This window comes from Gadus morhua, chromosome 3 (genome assembly GCF_902167405.1).
Source record: "Gadus morhua chromosome 3, gadMor3.0, whole genome shotgun sequence".
Classification (NCBI taxonomy): Eukaryota; Metazoa; Chordata; class Actinopteri; order Gadiformes; family Gadidae; genus Gadus; species Gadus morhua.
The window spans coordinates 23,053,192-23,067,943 of record NC_044050.1 but is presented as its reverse complement, the minus strand read 5'-3'; the positions used below and the strand labels follow the sequence as shown (position 1 = coordinate 23,067,943).

General features: G+C 43.7%; 1 protein-coding gene across 2 annotated transcripts; it reads right to left on the bottom strand.

Moving 5' to 3' along the window:
• Window positions 1-4,815: 4,815 nt before the first annotated feature.
• Window positions 4,816-14,297, bottom strand: LOC115540838 (CD209 antigen-like protein B). 2 transcript variants are annotated; one of them, XM_030352422.1, is made up of 10 exons: window positions 14,090-14,297; window positions 13,018-13,089; window positions 12,599-12,649; window positions 11,702-11,844; window positions 11,205-11,314; window positions 10,953-11,104; window positions 10,031-10,363; window positions 5,615-5,754; window positions 5,412-5,515; window positions 4,816-5,311 (listed from the first exon to the last, which is right to left on the bottom strand). In XM_030352422.1, exons 1-10 carry the CDS (start codon window positions 14,178-14,180, stop codon window positions 5,185-5,187), a joined length of 1,323 nt encoding a protein of 440 aa, XP_030208282.1. In that variant the 5' UTR covers window positions 14,181-14,297; the 3' UTR covers window positions 4,816-5,184. The 2 variants fall into 2 exon arrangements, with proteins under 2 accessions (XP_030208282.1, XP_030208283.1); XM_030352423.1 differs by having other exon boundaries at window positions 11,205-11,308; window positions 14,090-14,296.
• Between the last annotated feature and the right edge of the window lie 455 nt (window positions 14,298-14,752).

The window sequence follows — 14,752 nt, the reverse complement described above, 5'->3', positions numbered from 1 at the left end:
TGGACAGATTTCCTATTCACATAATCTCCTTCATTTATTGAAGGAGTGATAGGAATGTGAGTGCCATCTATGCAGCCAATCACACCTGGAAACCCTAAAATATATCAAATTGACTGATTAGTGCTTCAAGTCTCAAAGCTTTATGACATAAATGAATTACTGCTTAGACTGATACCTGCAATTCTGTGGAACTCTTCTTTGAGAAGTCTGGTGGGTCTGTGACTTGGGAACACTACAAACGTGCATAGTAGCCGTTTCAGTGCAAGTGTCACATTTCGGACAGCCCGACAGACAGTTGCCTTGGACACATGCTCTGCATCACCGACGTTATACAAAAAACTGCCGTTGGCAAAAAAACGAAGTCCAATACAAAGAATTTGCTCGCAACTGAGAGCGTGTCCATGATGTGTCATGTGAGGGCTGAGAATATTGTTTATATAAATTATTGATGATGCAGAGAAACGGAAACGCTCAAACAGGTACTCATCTGGGAATGATAAAACATCCAATCGGGGTTTAATAATCCTCTCCCGGTGGAGATTTCTGCGGAGTATCTGCGCCTCGACATCCACTGGCTCTTCAATAAAAGGACACGCCATGTCTACCACTGCCTTCCGTCTGCAGGCTTGAACTTAAGAGCAGGAGAAACTCGGGGTTAGTTGAAGAAAACCTGCCATTGAGCAGGTTAGGTTCACGGAGTATGTTGCCAGGGTAACTGACTCAGAGTATAGCTGAACTGGCTTTGTGAAACTGAAAAACCAGAGTTTCCCTCATCTCAGGGTTAACTAACTCAGAGTTTTCACTATACCTGCTTTCTGAAACGGGCCCCTGAACTGGCCTTTGTAACATTAGTGCAAATATTAGTAAACAATATTTTTAGAAAGAGATGCTGTTGCGCCGGACGCACTCACGTGAGACAAACGCGTGTTCCCGCTTCTGACTGACATGTGAAATTTGCATATCGTCACCCTCTTAAAGTAATGGCCTAAGTCACCTTTTTGCCAAAATGATTTTCTTGCCTAAATCAGCTCTTTGTGATGCTAGCCACCTCTGGTAAAATCCCCAACATCCTCAGTTGAACAGATCATGTGATCCTACCCGTTTAGTGTAATGGCCTATGTCAAGAGTGTGAATTAGGCCAATTTATTTTGCCTAAGTCACTAGACAAGAGTGACTTAGGCAATTTTATGAGCGTTTCAAGATGGCGGCCACTTCCAAAAAAAAGAAAGTCTACCAAGCTAGTGAAGTTATTGCCATGATGCAGGACTCGTTCCATACTGGTAAGTGACATAGGCCTACCCTTCCTCATGGTCTGTTACAGTAGTGGGAAAAAAAAGAAATGCACTGTTTTGCCTCACTTATTCCAGAATTAATTCGGCCCAAGTCAGGTTTAAAATTTAGTAAATCACAAAGGCATGTTCATAAATTGGCCTAAGTCATCTTATCCTCTTATGTAACACAATTGACTGACATCATTATTTTTATATCAATAGTAATCTATTGTCATAACCTTTGTGTTTGAAATGATTCATAAATATCATATACTCTATATATGGTTCAGTTTTTTCTGTTTTCTGAACAACTTGAAAATATGACTTAGGCCATTACTTTAAGAGGGTGACGATATCAACATTCCACCACGAGTGCACTCTGCATGCTCTCCTCTCAGTGGAGGAGGAGCTTGTGTGTGCATGCTGTGAATGTGACAGCGATAAAAAAAGAAAAGAATGAAAAAGAACGGCTCACCACTGCGACTCGTTTCCCATCGTTCATGGTGAAGAGCCGTTCAATAGATTCGGTTTGTTCGTGAACGTCACAACTCTACGACACAAAACGACCATTTGGTTGCAGGGTTCATTGTAGAAGACATGCTTCCCCTGTCGACTATTGAATCGCCCATATTTAGGAAAATACTAGATAAAATACCCGCGACTCGCAAGCCAACATCCGACAGGAAGACATTTTCCCAGTAGCCTACCTGAAAATAATTTTCGAGACCTTCCTGGATCATGTGTCCCCCACAGGGCCGGATTAACAAATCATAGGCCCCTTGGCACAAATGTCTGAAAGCCCCCACCCCCCCCCCCCCCCCCCCCCTCCCCGAAAAAAATCAGGAAAAAAGCGAAACCACTCAGTTGATGTCTCATCATGTCTGTGACTGTCAATTTTTCATCTCTACCGCGTTTTTTTTTTTCCACCATAGGTGGACTGGCTCAATTGACAGGTTATGGGAGGGGGGTTAACTGTCACATTAGGCCACTATATTGTTCAGAATCATTATATTGCTGTTCTTATGACATTCGTTTTAATAATGAATTTTAAATGAATACCCTATTTAATAATACCATGTAAAACTATTTTAAGAGTACAAACATTCATAAAAAAAAAAAAAAGTTTCTTTCGTGTGGTGCCCCCCCACTGGCTGGGAATGGTTGGGGCCCCTGGGCACAGTGCCGTGTGCCCTAATGGTAGATCAACAACAAAAGCTACTTAGGAATGACGGTGCACTGGATAGACTTATTACTATAAAACTTGAGGAGGCTGCTCTTGCCTGCAAGAGGGTGACGCCTTTTTCACACTAAATGCGTCCGTCTGCGGATGGCCGCGGGCGTGTCCGACGTATAGGGGACTAGTCTGACGCACACTGCAGCCAATCAAATCGCTTCCTGCAACAAAGCCGATGTGTGGCTAAAAATACAAAAGATGACACAAACAACAGTTGACTAAAAACAATGCTATCAATCCACATTTCTTTAAAAAATTATAAACGGCAGATTTTTCCTCATTGTTATTGCAAAATGGATCCAGGAAACGCGTGGAATGTATTTGCATAACCGCGATCTGATTGGCCGACGGATCCGGCGCTGCCTGAAAAGTTGAAAATTTCTCAACTTTTTGACGCAGGCCACAGAGCCTAATGGACGGACAGACCCGCAGTGCATGTCGCGAGCGCCCCATGCAAAGTCAATGAGATCCGTAGACGGACGGTGGTAGTAGTGTGAACAAGCCTGCATGTCTGACAAAAAGACAAGCCTTCAGAATTAAATGACAATGTTCGGGTAACGCCGTCTACCCACTGCACCGTCCGTCAACGGATGACGGAAGGCGTGGCTGACGGATGGGGGAGTAGTCTTTGCAGAGGCATACGTCAGCCAAGCCCGAGCATACGCGATCTGATTGGATGACGGATCCGTCGCTGCCTGAAAAGTTGAACATTTTTTAACTTTCTTGACGGAGCCAATGGATCCAACGGAACGGATGGATCCACAATGCATTGCGGCTCCGCCCCATTCAAATTCAATGTGAACCGTCCGTTGAAGGATGCAGTGGGCGTGAGGGGTACGGCCTTGTTCACACTACGTCCGTCCGTCGACGGCTCTCATTGACTTTTACATGGGGCGCTCACGAAACGCATTGTGGGTCCGTCCATCCATTAGGCTCCGTGGCCTCCTTCAAAAAGTTGAGAAATGTTTAACTTTTCAGGCAGCGGCGGATCTGTCGGCCAATCAGATCGCGGTTTTGCAAATACACACCATGCGTTTCCTGGATCTATTTTGCAATAACAAGCCGGAATAAACCGGCCGTTACATATGTCTTTTAAAGAAATGTGGAATGATAGCATTGTTTTTAGTCAACTGTTGTTTGTGTAATCTTTTGTATTTATATCTACACATCGGCTTTGTAAAGGAAAGCAATTTGATTGGCTGCAGTATGCGTCTACAGAGACTAGTCAGCTATACGTCAGACACGCCCTCGGTCTTCCGCCGACGGACGCATGTAGTGTGAACAATGCCTAATGCCTCGTGCCCACTGCCTCCGTCCGTTGACTGATCCCCATTGACTTTGAATGGGGACGGACGCGCAATGCATTGTGGATCCGTGCGCTGAAGGCTCCGTCAAAAAGTTGAAAAATTGTCAACTTTTCCGGCAGCGACGGTTCCGTCGTTAAATTTGCATACGCGATCTGATTGGATGACGGATCCGTTGCTGCCGAAAAAGTTGAAAAAATGTCAACTTTTTGACGGAGCGCACAGATCCACAATGCATTGCGCGTCCGTCCCCATTCAAAGTCAATGGGGATCCGTCAACGGACGGATGCAGTGGGCATGAGGCGTAACTGCCAGTCCACAACCTTCGCATGCTGCTCTCTGCTGCCCCTCGTGGACATCCACTACGATTTCTCAAAGATATCACCTGTTTTAATAATTTTAGCTCGAGTTGCAGGGAAAAACATTTAAAGTTATGTTTCTTTAATTTAATCTGTTATCCAAAGTTAAGGTTGCTTTATGTTTGATTTGGCTGGCGGGTTGGAGAAAAATTGTGGGTGAACTCTACAGCGTTGTGATGTTTGTGTGGGCCTCAGCCCTCATTAAAATATAACCTGTGACCTTCCGTTAGTAGACGTTGGAGGCTTGGAGATGGTGGCCCTGCTGGGCAGTTATGGGGCATGTGAGGGTAAAACATTTGACCGTCTGCAGGTTTGAGACCCCCGGTCAAGAGGATGAAAACGGTTTTATTTTATTTCATCAGAACATTTGGCACTCCTCTCACATATTCCTTAAATGGAATTAAAAGAGAAGTAATTCTGTGGAAGAACTGTCGTAAGGCTGCAGAAGTACTGTAATGGTGTTGATTAGTGCAGTGGTTCTGTATTAATACTGTAGTAGTAGTAGTAGTACCCTAGTGCTGAAGTTGTAGTTCAGTGGTACTGTAGAGTAGTGCAGTAGTATTGGAGTAGAACTGTAATACTTTTATTGACAGTATTAGTTCTTTAATATTCATCTATTTATCTCTAGGCTACCAAGATACAATGCATTGAAAGGTCAAGATCAGATGGTACTTTATTGTTCTTACAGTTGAAAGTACAGTAAGTACAGTCCAGAGGAAATATAGCCTTGATAATATTCAAGCGAAAGTTTTGGATACAACAAAATTCTAATCTGTAATGACAGGTGGCGATGCTTAAGCTCAACAGAGACGTGTTGGCCTACCTCAAATATAAGTAGTATCGTATAATGTAAAGAGAATAGAAAGGATCAACGTCTCAACCGACCAATACAAACAAAGCCTACAGACGCTCTTTGTTCAGGACGGCATCCAGATGTTCAAGGACTGCAACCTTCTCACAGATCCGTAAGTAAAGCGCGGTACACAATCCATCATACCAGCCTCTGTCCCAAGCTACTATACAGTCTTCTCACAGATCCAATGATTTTGAGAGGCACAGGATGTAGTAATCAACTGGCTGTTGCCACCTAATGCACAGGCTTCTGTGATATTTGGATGGTTTGGATCACCGGACAGCCAGGAACTGAAACGAGAGGCAATATAAAGTTGAGCCCTGTGTGAAGGTGATATCACCCTGTCACTCTCAGAGAAGAGAGGCTGCTGAATGGAGTCATCAGCATTACCTTGGAGTCACGTTGGTACCATCCACCCACTTCCAGGTCCCCTCTGTGTCTCGGTCCAGTCTAAGTCCAAGCCAGATACTGCTCCGCCATATGGCAGCAAACTCCTGTTTCAAATATGAATAACAGCTGCTGTCATGAACACACACCTGGCTGATTGAAACATTTAACCACATAGACATACAGACAGACACAGCCTCTGTTACCTCTTCTCCTTTGCTGTTGATAACCACCAGGTCTGCATTTCTTTGCAGGCAGTCGACTCTACTGGCCGTCCAGTTCCTCTTAGTCATTGAAACAAAGTAGAGACTCCGGTTGAAAATCCTCCAGCCCTCTGGTGTCACTTCTGTTGATGTAAAGAAAGACCTTGTGTAGTAGACCACAATAGAAGCATGACCTTTAGTAGACAACAATATAAACCTGATCTTGTGCAGTAGACCACAATAGAAACATAACCTTCAGTAGAGTACAATAGAAACCTGAGCTTTATTAGGCAACAATATGAACCTTACCTTAAAGGTCCCATCGCATGAAAATCTCACTTTATGAGGTTTTCTAATATAAATATGAGTTCCCCTAGCCTGCCTATGGTCCCCTTGTGGCTTAAACTTGCGTTCGGTGTAAAACGAACACTAGGTGTTCTGCTCGCCTTTGAAAAAACGGAGGCTCAAGCGTGCTGATATGGAATCTCGTCCCATGTCATCATAAAGGATTTAAGCTCCTCCCTTTCTCTGCTTGCCCGCCCAGAGAATTTTGCCCGCCAATGAGACACGACCGTGTGAGCGCCAAGTGTGTGTGTGTGTGTGTGTGTGTGTGTGTGTGTGTGTGTGGTGTGCTGTTGGTGTTATGGCGCATAACGCGTTGGTCCTTTGAAGTCTCTTGTATTTCTTGGGTTATCTCAGCCATGGTTGAGAAGGAATTGGGGGAAAGGAACTTTGGCTTTGACTCCCTGAAGTACATGAACTCACTGGCGGCTGGTGAATTTTATTTTAGGGGGGGCTGAAAGTTTGTAAACCAAACCCCTGTATGGGGGTCTTGGGGCAACCCCGAAGATTTTTTTGTGATTTTCCCATACAAATGAAGCATTCTGGAGCATTCTGACAAAATAATAAAGACAAAATAGATAATTTCCTTACAAAGACGAATGGAGCCAGGGAACTAAGTTTTAACTTAATTTATTTGCCTTGTAGAATTCAACAAGATTAAAAGTGCAAATACATCAATAATAATTGGGAATTATAATTAAGTTAACATTCTCTCTCTTTCTCTATCTGTATGTGTGTTTGTGAGAGTGAGAGTGAGAGTGAGAGTGAGAGTGAGAGTGAGAGTGAGAGAGAGAGAGAGAGAGAGAGAGAGAGAGAGAGAGAGAGAGAGAGAGAGAGAGAGAGAGAGAGAGAGAGAGAGAGAGAGAGAATGTGATTCTAAAAGGGTTGAGTGTGTTACGGCCAATCTATTGTGTTGGTAACTTCACTCATAAATCTATCTACATTCAAGTATGCATTTAGACAAATAGGATAAAATATCAACATAATATGTGCAACCTTTTATGTGTGGTTGTTCAAGACACACATCATGCCACCATAGGTTTGCAGAGAACTATACAATATGCACACTGAAGGCATGATGCCACTATAGGTTTGCGTAGAACTACATACAATATGCACAATGAAGGCATGATGCCACCATAGGTTTGCAGAGAACTACATACAATATGCACAATGAAGGCATGGTGCCACCATAGGTTTGCAGAGAACTATATACAATATGCACACTGAAGGCATGATGCTTCCATAGGTTTGCAGAGAACTACATACAATATGCACACTGAAGCTGCACACTTGATTCAGGATTCTCATAGATCAGAGACAGTTCCCTCTTGAGCTTTGCCTTGTTCAGCGTGGGATATGCCTTCGCAGTGGCATTCAGAGCATCAGCAGGAAATGAATGGTAGTACCTTTCAAACATATTTCCTTGTACTAAGGAAGCACTCACAAGGTGGCCAGTGACAGGATGGTGTCGCAGACCTCTTCAGACAGCCTCTGCTTCGCCTTTTCTGTCAAAGCTGTCCTTGGTCTGTCGGTTCCTGATAGCTCTTGCAGCTGGTCAGAGTCTCTGAATGCAAACAAACCAATAATGTGTTTGTTAGGCTGTGTACAGCACTGTAGTCGACGTGATGCACATTTTCACACTTTATCCAGTAAAAAGATGTCAGCATACCCACTTACATTGGGCAGGAATGCATAATTTTAGTGTTAAACACTGTTTCTTTATCTATTGTGTTGGTAACTTCACTCATAAATCTATCTACAGTAAAGTATGCATTTAGACAAATATGATAAAATATCAATATAATATGGGCAACCTTTTATGTGTGGTTGTTCAAGACACACTGAAGGCATGATGAGTAGACCCACTTAAAATGGGCAGGGATTCATAATGTTAGTGTTAAACACAGTTTTTTAAGCAATCCATTGTGCCTCGCCTAATCAGGATGTCCAGCACAGGGTAAAGCATTTTAGATTACACCACTGGCAATATATTATAAAAAAGAACATATATTAAAAAGAACACAAATACAATCTCCTTTCATGCATATGTTCTCATAACAAAGCTTTGCTTTGAGAAGGATCAAATAATATAAATGTTATCTTACCTAATGGTCTGCTTGTGAAGCTCTCGAGGGCCCTTTTGATGAAGACTGCATCAATGTCCTTCTTATGGAGCGCCTGGTACAGAATGTCGACGTGCAACCGCTTTTTTAATAAATTTTGGTCTTGGCGGTCCTGATTGTTTTAATGCCAATTTCTCTGAATTGGATCGTCGACTAAAAGGAACTTCTTTCAGAGACGCAACGGAATTGCACACATTATCAGCCATGTTGAAATTAGCAAGTGACTTGATCGAAGATATCCCTTCGCGCTCTTTGCTCAGTTACGTATGACGCAAGCACGTTAGGGCTCATTTTCCGAAAAAAAAAAGTTTTAACATGACAGTCAATGGGAGAACCCTTGGGCGATTTTCCACGTCAACGAATTCGCCCAGAGAGGCGGGACCATTTGAAACGCGAGTTGAATCTGACGATTCTGATTGGACAATGACAGATAATATGTCTAGAACACTGAAAACTACTTTTGCTGCGATAGAATTTGTGAGAAAAAAAATCCTCTTTCTCCCAGTTGGTAGTGCGTCGCCCAAATCGCCCCTATACACCATCCGCCTCTGCATGAACTGCGACATGCTGCCTGCCGCCAGTTGCCGTGGGGCACCACCGCCGCGAAGCACCACCGCCCGGCAGCAGGCAACGCGTGGTTCAGTCTACTTCAGATTGATGTGGAAGTGGAAGAACCAGAGACGTCGGAGAACCCGACAAAGTCGTTTGTGATTCATAATATCGTCTGGAGGCGCACACAGCTTTTGGCCGTGATAATATGTATTATATGATATAGATATCTATGTTTATATGATATTATTTAGATATAGAGCTCCAGGACTGTAACGCAAGTGTTGTACACTTCCTTGGTATTTGGATAACCGTTCTGCTGTTGGTGTTATGGCGCATAACACGTCAGACTCTCGTCTCTTCCACAACGAGACTCGTAGTGGGGGTTATCTCAGCCATGGTTGAGAATGAATTGGGGGAAAGGAACTTTGGCTTTGACTCCCTGAAGTACATGAACCACGAACTGGAGGAGAAAGGGTTTGTTGGCCGCGAATGTCTCCCGCTAAAGCACTTACCGCTGGCGAGGCAGTGCTCCCTTGGACCACCGCGGTCAACAATCTTGGGCAACAATCTCTTTGTCCTCCATGTAGTGGTTCAGTCTACTTCAGATTGACGTGGACGTGGAAGAACCAGAGACGTCGGAGAACCCGACGCGGTCGTTTGAGATTCATAATATCGTCTGGAGGCTCACACAGCTTTTGGCCGTGATAATATATATTACGGTATATGATATTGATATCTATGTATAATATGATATTATTTAGATATAAAGCTCCATGAATCCTGTGGTGTTCTAGAATATTTACAGAACACGGCTAAAGGCTATGTGCACCTCGCCATTGCGATACATCCACTGTAAACAGAGCGCATGGTACCATGGCTGCAAGCTGCTCAGGGCCACACCCCCATCCTCCTTCTTGACCCGCCTCTCTCCTCCTCATTTGCATTAAAGCTACAGACACCGAAACGGCGCATTTGGGGAAAGCTCAATGTGCGACTGGCTCGGAGTGGCTGTAATTCTGCACCACGGCTGAATTTCGGGAACGTCTTCAAATACTGTGTTTGGGGCCTACTTATATCTATATTAAAGCATCCATAAAGTAGTATGCAATGGGACCTTTTATAGACCAACTTAAAGGCCTGACTTTGTGTAGTAGAACACACTAGAAACCTGACCGTGTGTAGTAGACCACACTAGAAACCTGACCCTTGTGTAGTGGACCCCAATAGAGACGTGGCCTTGTGTATTAGGTCACACTATAGAGAGCTTGTTTAGTAGCTACGTTATAGCTACTAAATAACATAGCTACCCAGTTAAAGTAGATACGTTATAGCAGAACTCCTGATCCAGCAGTCCTACTATGTTATTGCAGAACATCTGATCCAGCAGTCCAGTTCTTACCAACGACAAACAGCTTGGAAGTCTTATTGGCTGTGCCAGCGCTGTTGTTCGCCAAGCAGCTGATCGTGTCCACACCAGGTCTCACACTTCTAATGATGAGGTCCTCCCCGTCCACAAAGGCCAAAGGCTCTGATTTGTTGTCTGTCCTGTCCCTCTTCACGGGTTGGCCGTTGTGTAGCCACTCGATGGAGGGTTTTGGCTGGCCCCTGGAACGGCAGGCGAAGTAGGATGTTTTGCCCAAGGGCACCATACTAGTATAGGGGAATGCTGTGATAGCGGGTACCTCCTTCTCCTCCTCCTCCTCCTCCTCCTCCTCCTTCTCATTGGGCATCCCTGAAAGGAAGACAAGATGAGTGAACTTTGTTCTACAACAGGAATGCAAACAGCTTCAATCACCATATATACATTTAGAACTTCCACAGCCATTTAGTGTGCATGCAATGAACGTGAACCCCTTAATAATGATCAAATGCCCGGCGAGTGTAATGTGGTCAACGCTGAGACGTTTACCGATGGCAGTATGTCATTTTTTATTCACTATATTCATTTTCTACCTGCAACCCAGAGCAGAAGGTAATGTGATGGGACATTAGTGTTCACATGTTATACTACTGATTGGTCTGGGTAGAGGCCCCATCAGCACGGCAGAGGACCAACGTTGGGAGGCATTTACCTTTAAAGGGAGTGGCTAACTAGGGCTCTTTATATGAAGGCAGCACCACCAATCACAATTGAGCAAGCCTAGAGTAGGCGTCGTCCTCTCAGACCATGCATTACTACTATTTAATTACTCAGTTATGTCAGCTAAAAGGGGCCTTTCCGTGTGGCGATTACGCCACAAACTTAAGCATCAACTTAAGTTACACAAGCAGCAGTTCAAATAAAAACACCTTAAAACAATAATTAATAAGAGTCTTCAGACCCTCTTTGTTCAGTTCAGCTTCCAGATGTTCCAGGACGTTGACCTTCTCACAGATCCAGATGTTTTCAGAGGCACACAGTCTCATCACCAATTTGTCAGCTGTTACTGCACAGGCATCATAGGGATACGGAAAGATTGGTACATGCCAGGAACTGAAACCAGAAAAAGTAGAAAGTTGAGCCCAGTGTTGAGGTGATATCACTCTCCTGCTCTCAGAAAGGAGAGGGGGCTGGATGGAGTCATCAGCCTTACCTTGAAGTCAAGTTGGTACCATCCACCCACTTGTAGATCCCCTTTGTTTCCCGGCCCATATGAAGTCCAATCCAGGAACCTTCCTCCAATTTTGCAACAAACCCCTGTTTCTAATGTTAATAGTATCTCTTGTCATGACAACACTGCTTTCACACACGGACGGACGGACGGACGGACGGACGGACGGACGGACGTCCGTGTGTGTGAAAGCAGTGTTGTCATGACAAGAGATACTATTAACATTAGAAACAGGGGTTTGTTGGAATAAAGATGAAGGCCTTCAAGGCTATTCATTATTACTTTATAGATAAATAAAAAAATAGAATCAATCCAACATCATTGAAGAGTATCTGTATTCATTGAAGAAACGGACGGACGGACGGACGGACGGACGGACGGACGGACGGACGGACGGACGGACGGACGGACGGACGGACGGACGGACGGACGGACGGACGGACGGACGGACGGACGGACGGACGGACGGACGGACGGACCTCTTCTTCTTTGCTGTTGATAACTAGCAGGTCTGCGTCTCTGTTCAGGCAGAAGTCTCTGCTGGCCTTCCAGGTCTTCTTAGTAGTAGAAATAAAGTACAGACTCTGGTTGAAATACCGCCAGCCCTGTAGTGTCCAACCATCTGTTGAATGTAAAGGAAAACATTCATAATCATGTCTTTTAATGTTCTGTTTTTTATTACATGTACCCCTACAGGATAGAGACCTGACCGTGTGTATCGACCACAATAGAGACCTGACCTTGTGAATAGACCAAAATCGAGACCTGGCCTTGTGCAGTGGACCACAATAGAAACCTGAAGTCACAGGGCTGCTTCTTTTGAGCCCATATGACAGTTCAGCGTCAGTATGTAGGTTGAGATCCACGTCGCTACCCAGAGAAGTGGTTCTATGCCTGCACGAAGACGTTCAGTCCTCCCAGAGCATATAGCCACACACTGCTCGTCTCTGGAGAGGTTCTGGTCGATAGTAGCTGATGGTCGATGGTCCAGCAGGGAAGGGCTGTAGTGCTTTGTTCTGTTTTCGACAGCCAGACTTGACAATACAATGGAAAGGGTGGTGGACGATACATGGCCTTTCTCTGGTTCTAGAATACATCTGAATGAGGATTAAATCAGTCAAGTAGCCGCAGGGTGCGATTTGTTTGAGGGAGATGGGAGGGACTCCCCCTCAGTTTTTTTTTTGGGGGGGGGATTAAATGTCATGTCTTTTTAGTTTGCATTAAAGATGAATGCAGACCCTAGGCTAATAGGGCCTACAATTAACTTAAAAAAATAATTAGGCCTGTTGATACCCCATTTGTTCATGAAAGAAAAAATATATAGCGTGTTAACCCCGCAAAATAGTAAAAAAAACTCAAGTGAGTAAAAAACTCACCAAGTGAATCCATCAGGTGCTCTCTCCCTTTCGTCCAAGATGTCGCTGAGTCTAGGACAGGAGAGAGGAGTACCGCAGAAATGAGCTCTAAACCAGAGCAGAATAGTCTCTGAACAGGACCCGCAGCCAATCAAACTCAAAGTCCTTTAGTGGTCATTATGAACAAGGAGTTGAATTAGGAGTTGAAACTAACCCATCAGGGTTATCTGAGACTGATGTTTTAGTTGCAGTAGGCGATACTCTTTCACTGCAATCTTTATGTTGTAATATTATTATTATTGTTATTTTAGTGCCATTATCATGGATTATGTTTTGTTATCATTGTTTTACTAATAATAACATTGTGGATTATTATTATTCATACATCATTATTATGACCAGTATTCTTAATAATAAAGGATTAATTCATTTAGACTCACAGAGATGCAGGGAGATGTTGAGAGTGGCTTGTAGAAAACACAGCAGAGCGACACAGATGTACAGCTTTAGAACTGTTGAGAGGCAGGACACACACACACACACACACACACACACACACACACACACACACACACACACACACACACACACACACACACACACAATGATGTATATCCTGATATATTAAAACTCTATCCATACCGTTCACACTCCAGACATTAATTACATAAATTAATTAATTAGCAGATGCTTTTGTCCAAAGCGACTCCCAATAAGTGCATTCAACAATGAAGATACAAACCAGACGTTCATGAAGAGTTCATGAAACCCATCATATAGGCGAAAGTGCTACATTATAAGAAAATATATAATTTTATTATTATTATTATTCATGAGTGGAATACCCTAACTAGCTCCCTCACTTTTACACAACACTAACAAAATAATCTTCCAGGAGGATGCAGGAACCGCCTACATTGATTCTGCACTGATCTTATTGCTAGCCGGTACTCATCTGGACACTGATATTCAATTGATGTGCACAAATAGCACACAATATTTAGTTTGTTGTCTATTCGTCTACCTCACTTATTTCTAAACCCTGGCTACGGCTCTGACTGTACCTCTGGTGAGGACTGTACCTCTGGTGAGATGTACTATCTATATCTATCTCTGTAATGTAAGCTAACAAGTATTAATGAAAATAATAAACTTGTGTTTCCTAAAGCTGCACTCTGTCATTTGTTGTAGCTACTCAATATTGACTGATCATATCAATGTAAGTTTTCAGACCCAATGACCTGTGATTATGTCCATACATATATGACGAAACACACGTCTGCGGGAGAAAACTAGTAAAAGATCATAACTCACGGTTGGGTCGTTGTGGTCTGGAAACATAAATGTTTATCGTTTGCCTTGAACGTACACATAAATCGGTCTACAGGAGCAGCAGGTTCGGCACTTTGGCCTCAAACATTGACCAAATCTAATTCTTGAGATTTATTGAACATAAAACTTATTTTATTACTGATTGTTTATTCACTCTACATCCTCTAAAAAGGCTCCTACCAGATCTCCCCTTCCTGGTCCGCCTCCTGTCCAGAGACGTGTCCTCAGGTTCCTCAGGGGGTCCAGGGTCCAGCTCAAGGACGGGCTCCATAGTTCCTCTCTGGACAGCTCCACTGCTTCAGCTCTCAGGCTTCAGCCCGGCTTTATCAGCTGGAGGAACCACGTCACATGTTTTAATCCTGACCAATCATCTGCTTTCATTCTGAACCATCACTGTCAGCCGATAATTTTCTTCTACTCTTATCAGACGCCATCATTTAACAGACACACACACACACACACACACACACACACACACACACACACACACACACACACATTTCAATGTCTTTATTTGTGTCCGCATTTATAAAATACATTGCAAGGGCACAAATATTTTCAGTTGCTTTTGATGCCCTACATCCTCGAAACAACATGTTGCAGTACTTGAGTCAAACATGCACAGAATAGACAATACGTACACATGAGCATATTCAATCAACGTTGGTTGTACACAGTCTGTTAACAGACAGAGGAAATCTATGGGTACAGAAAACACCTCCTCCTCCAAATAGCTCGGCTGCCTATAATGGAGGAGATTGAGCAATATGTTGCAGGCTGCTTTGCTTTACATTTGGACAACCTCATAGTTCTCAAGCCTCTGACCATCAGCCTGTGGACATG

Bases quoted from the DNA above. Each gene is read 5' to 3' on its own strand.
- LOC115540838 (XM_030352422.1), bottom strand. From the start codon at position 14,180: ATGGAGCCCGTCCTTGAGCTGGACCCTGGACCCCCTGAGGAACCTGAG. The intron at 5,755-10,030 runs GTAAGAACTGGA...TTACATCAACAG, and splicing joins TTCCAAGCTGTTTGTCGTTG to AAGTGACACCAGAGGGCTGG. The intron at 5,516-5,614 runs GTAACAGAGGCT...TATTTGAAACAG, and splicing joins TCAACAGCAAAGGAGAAGAG to GAGTTTGCTGCCATATGGCG.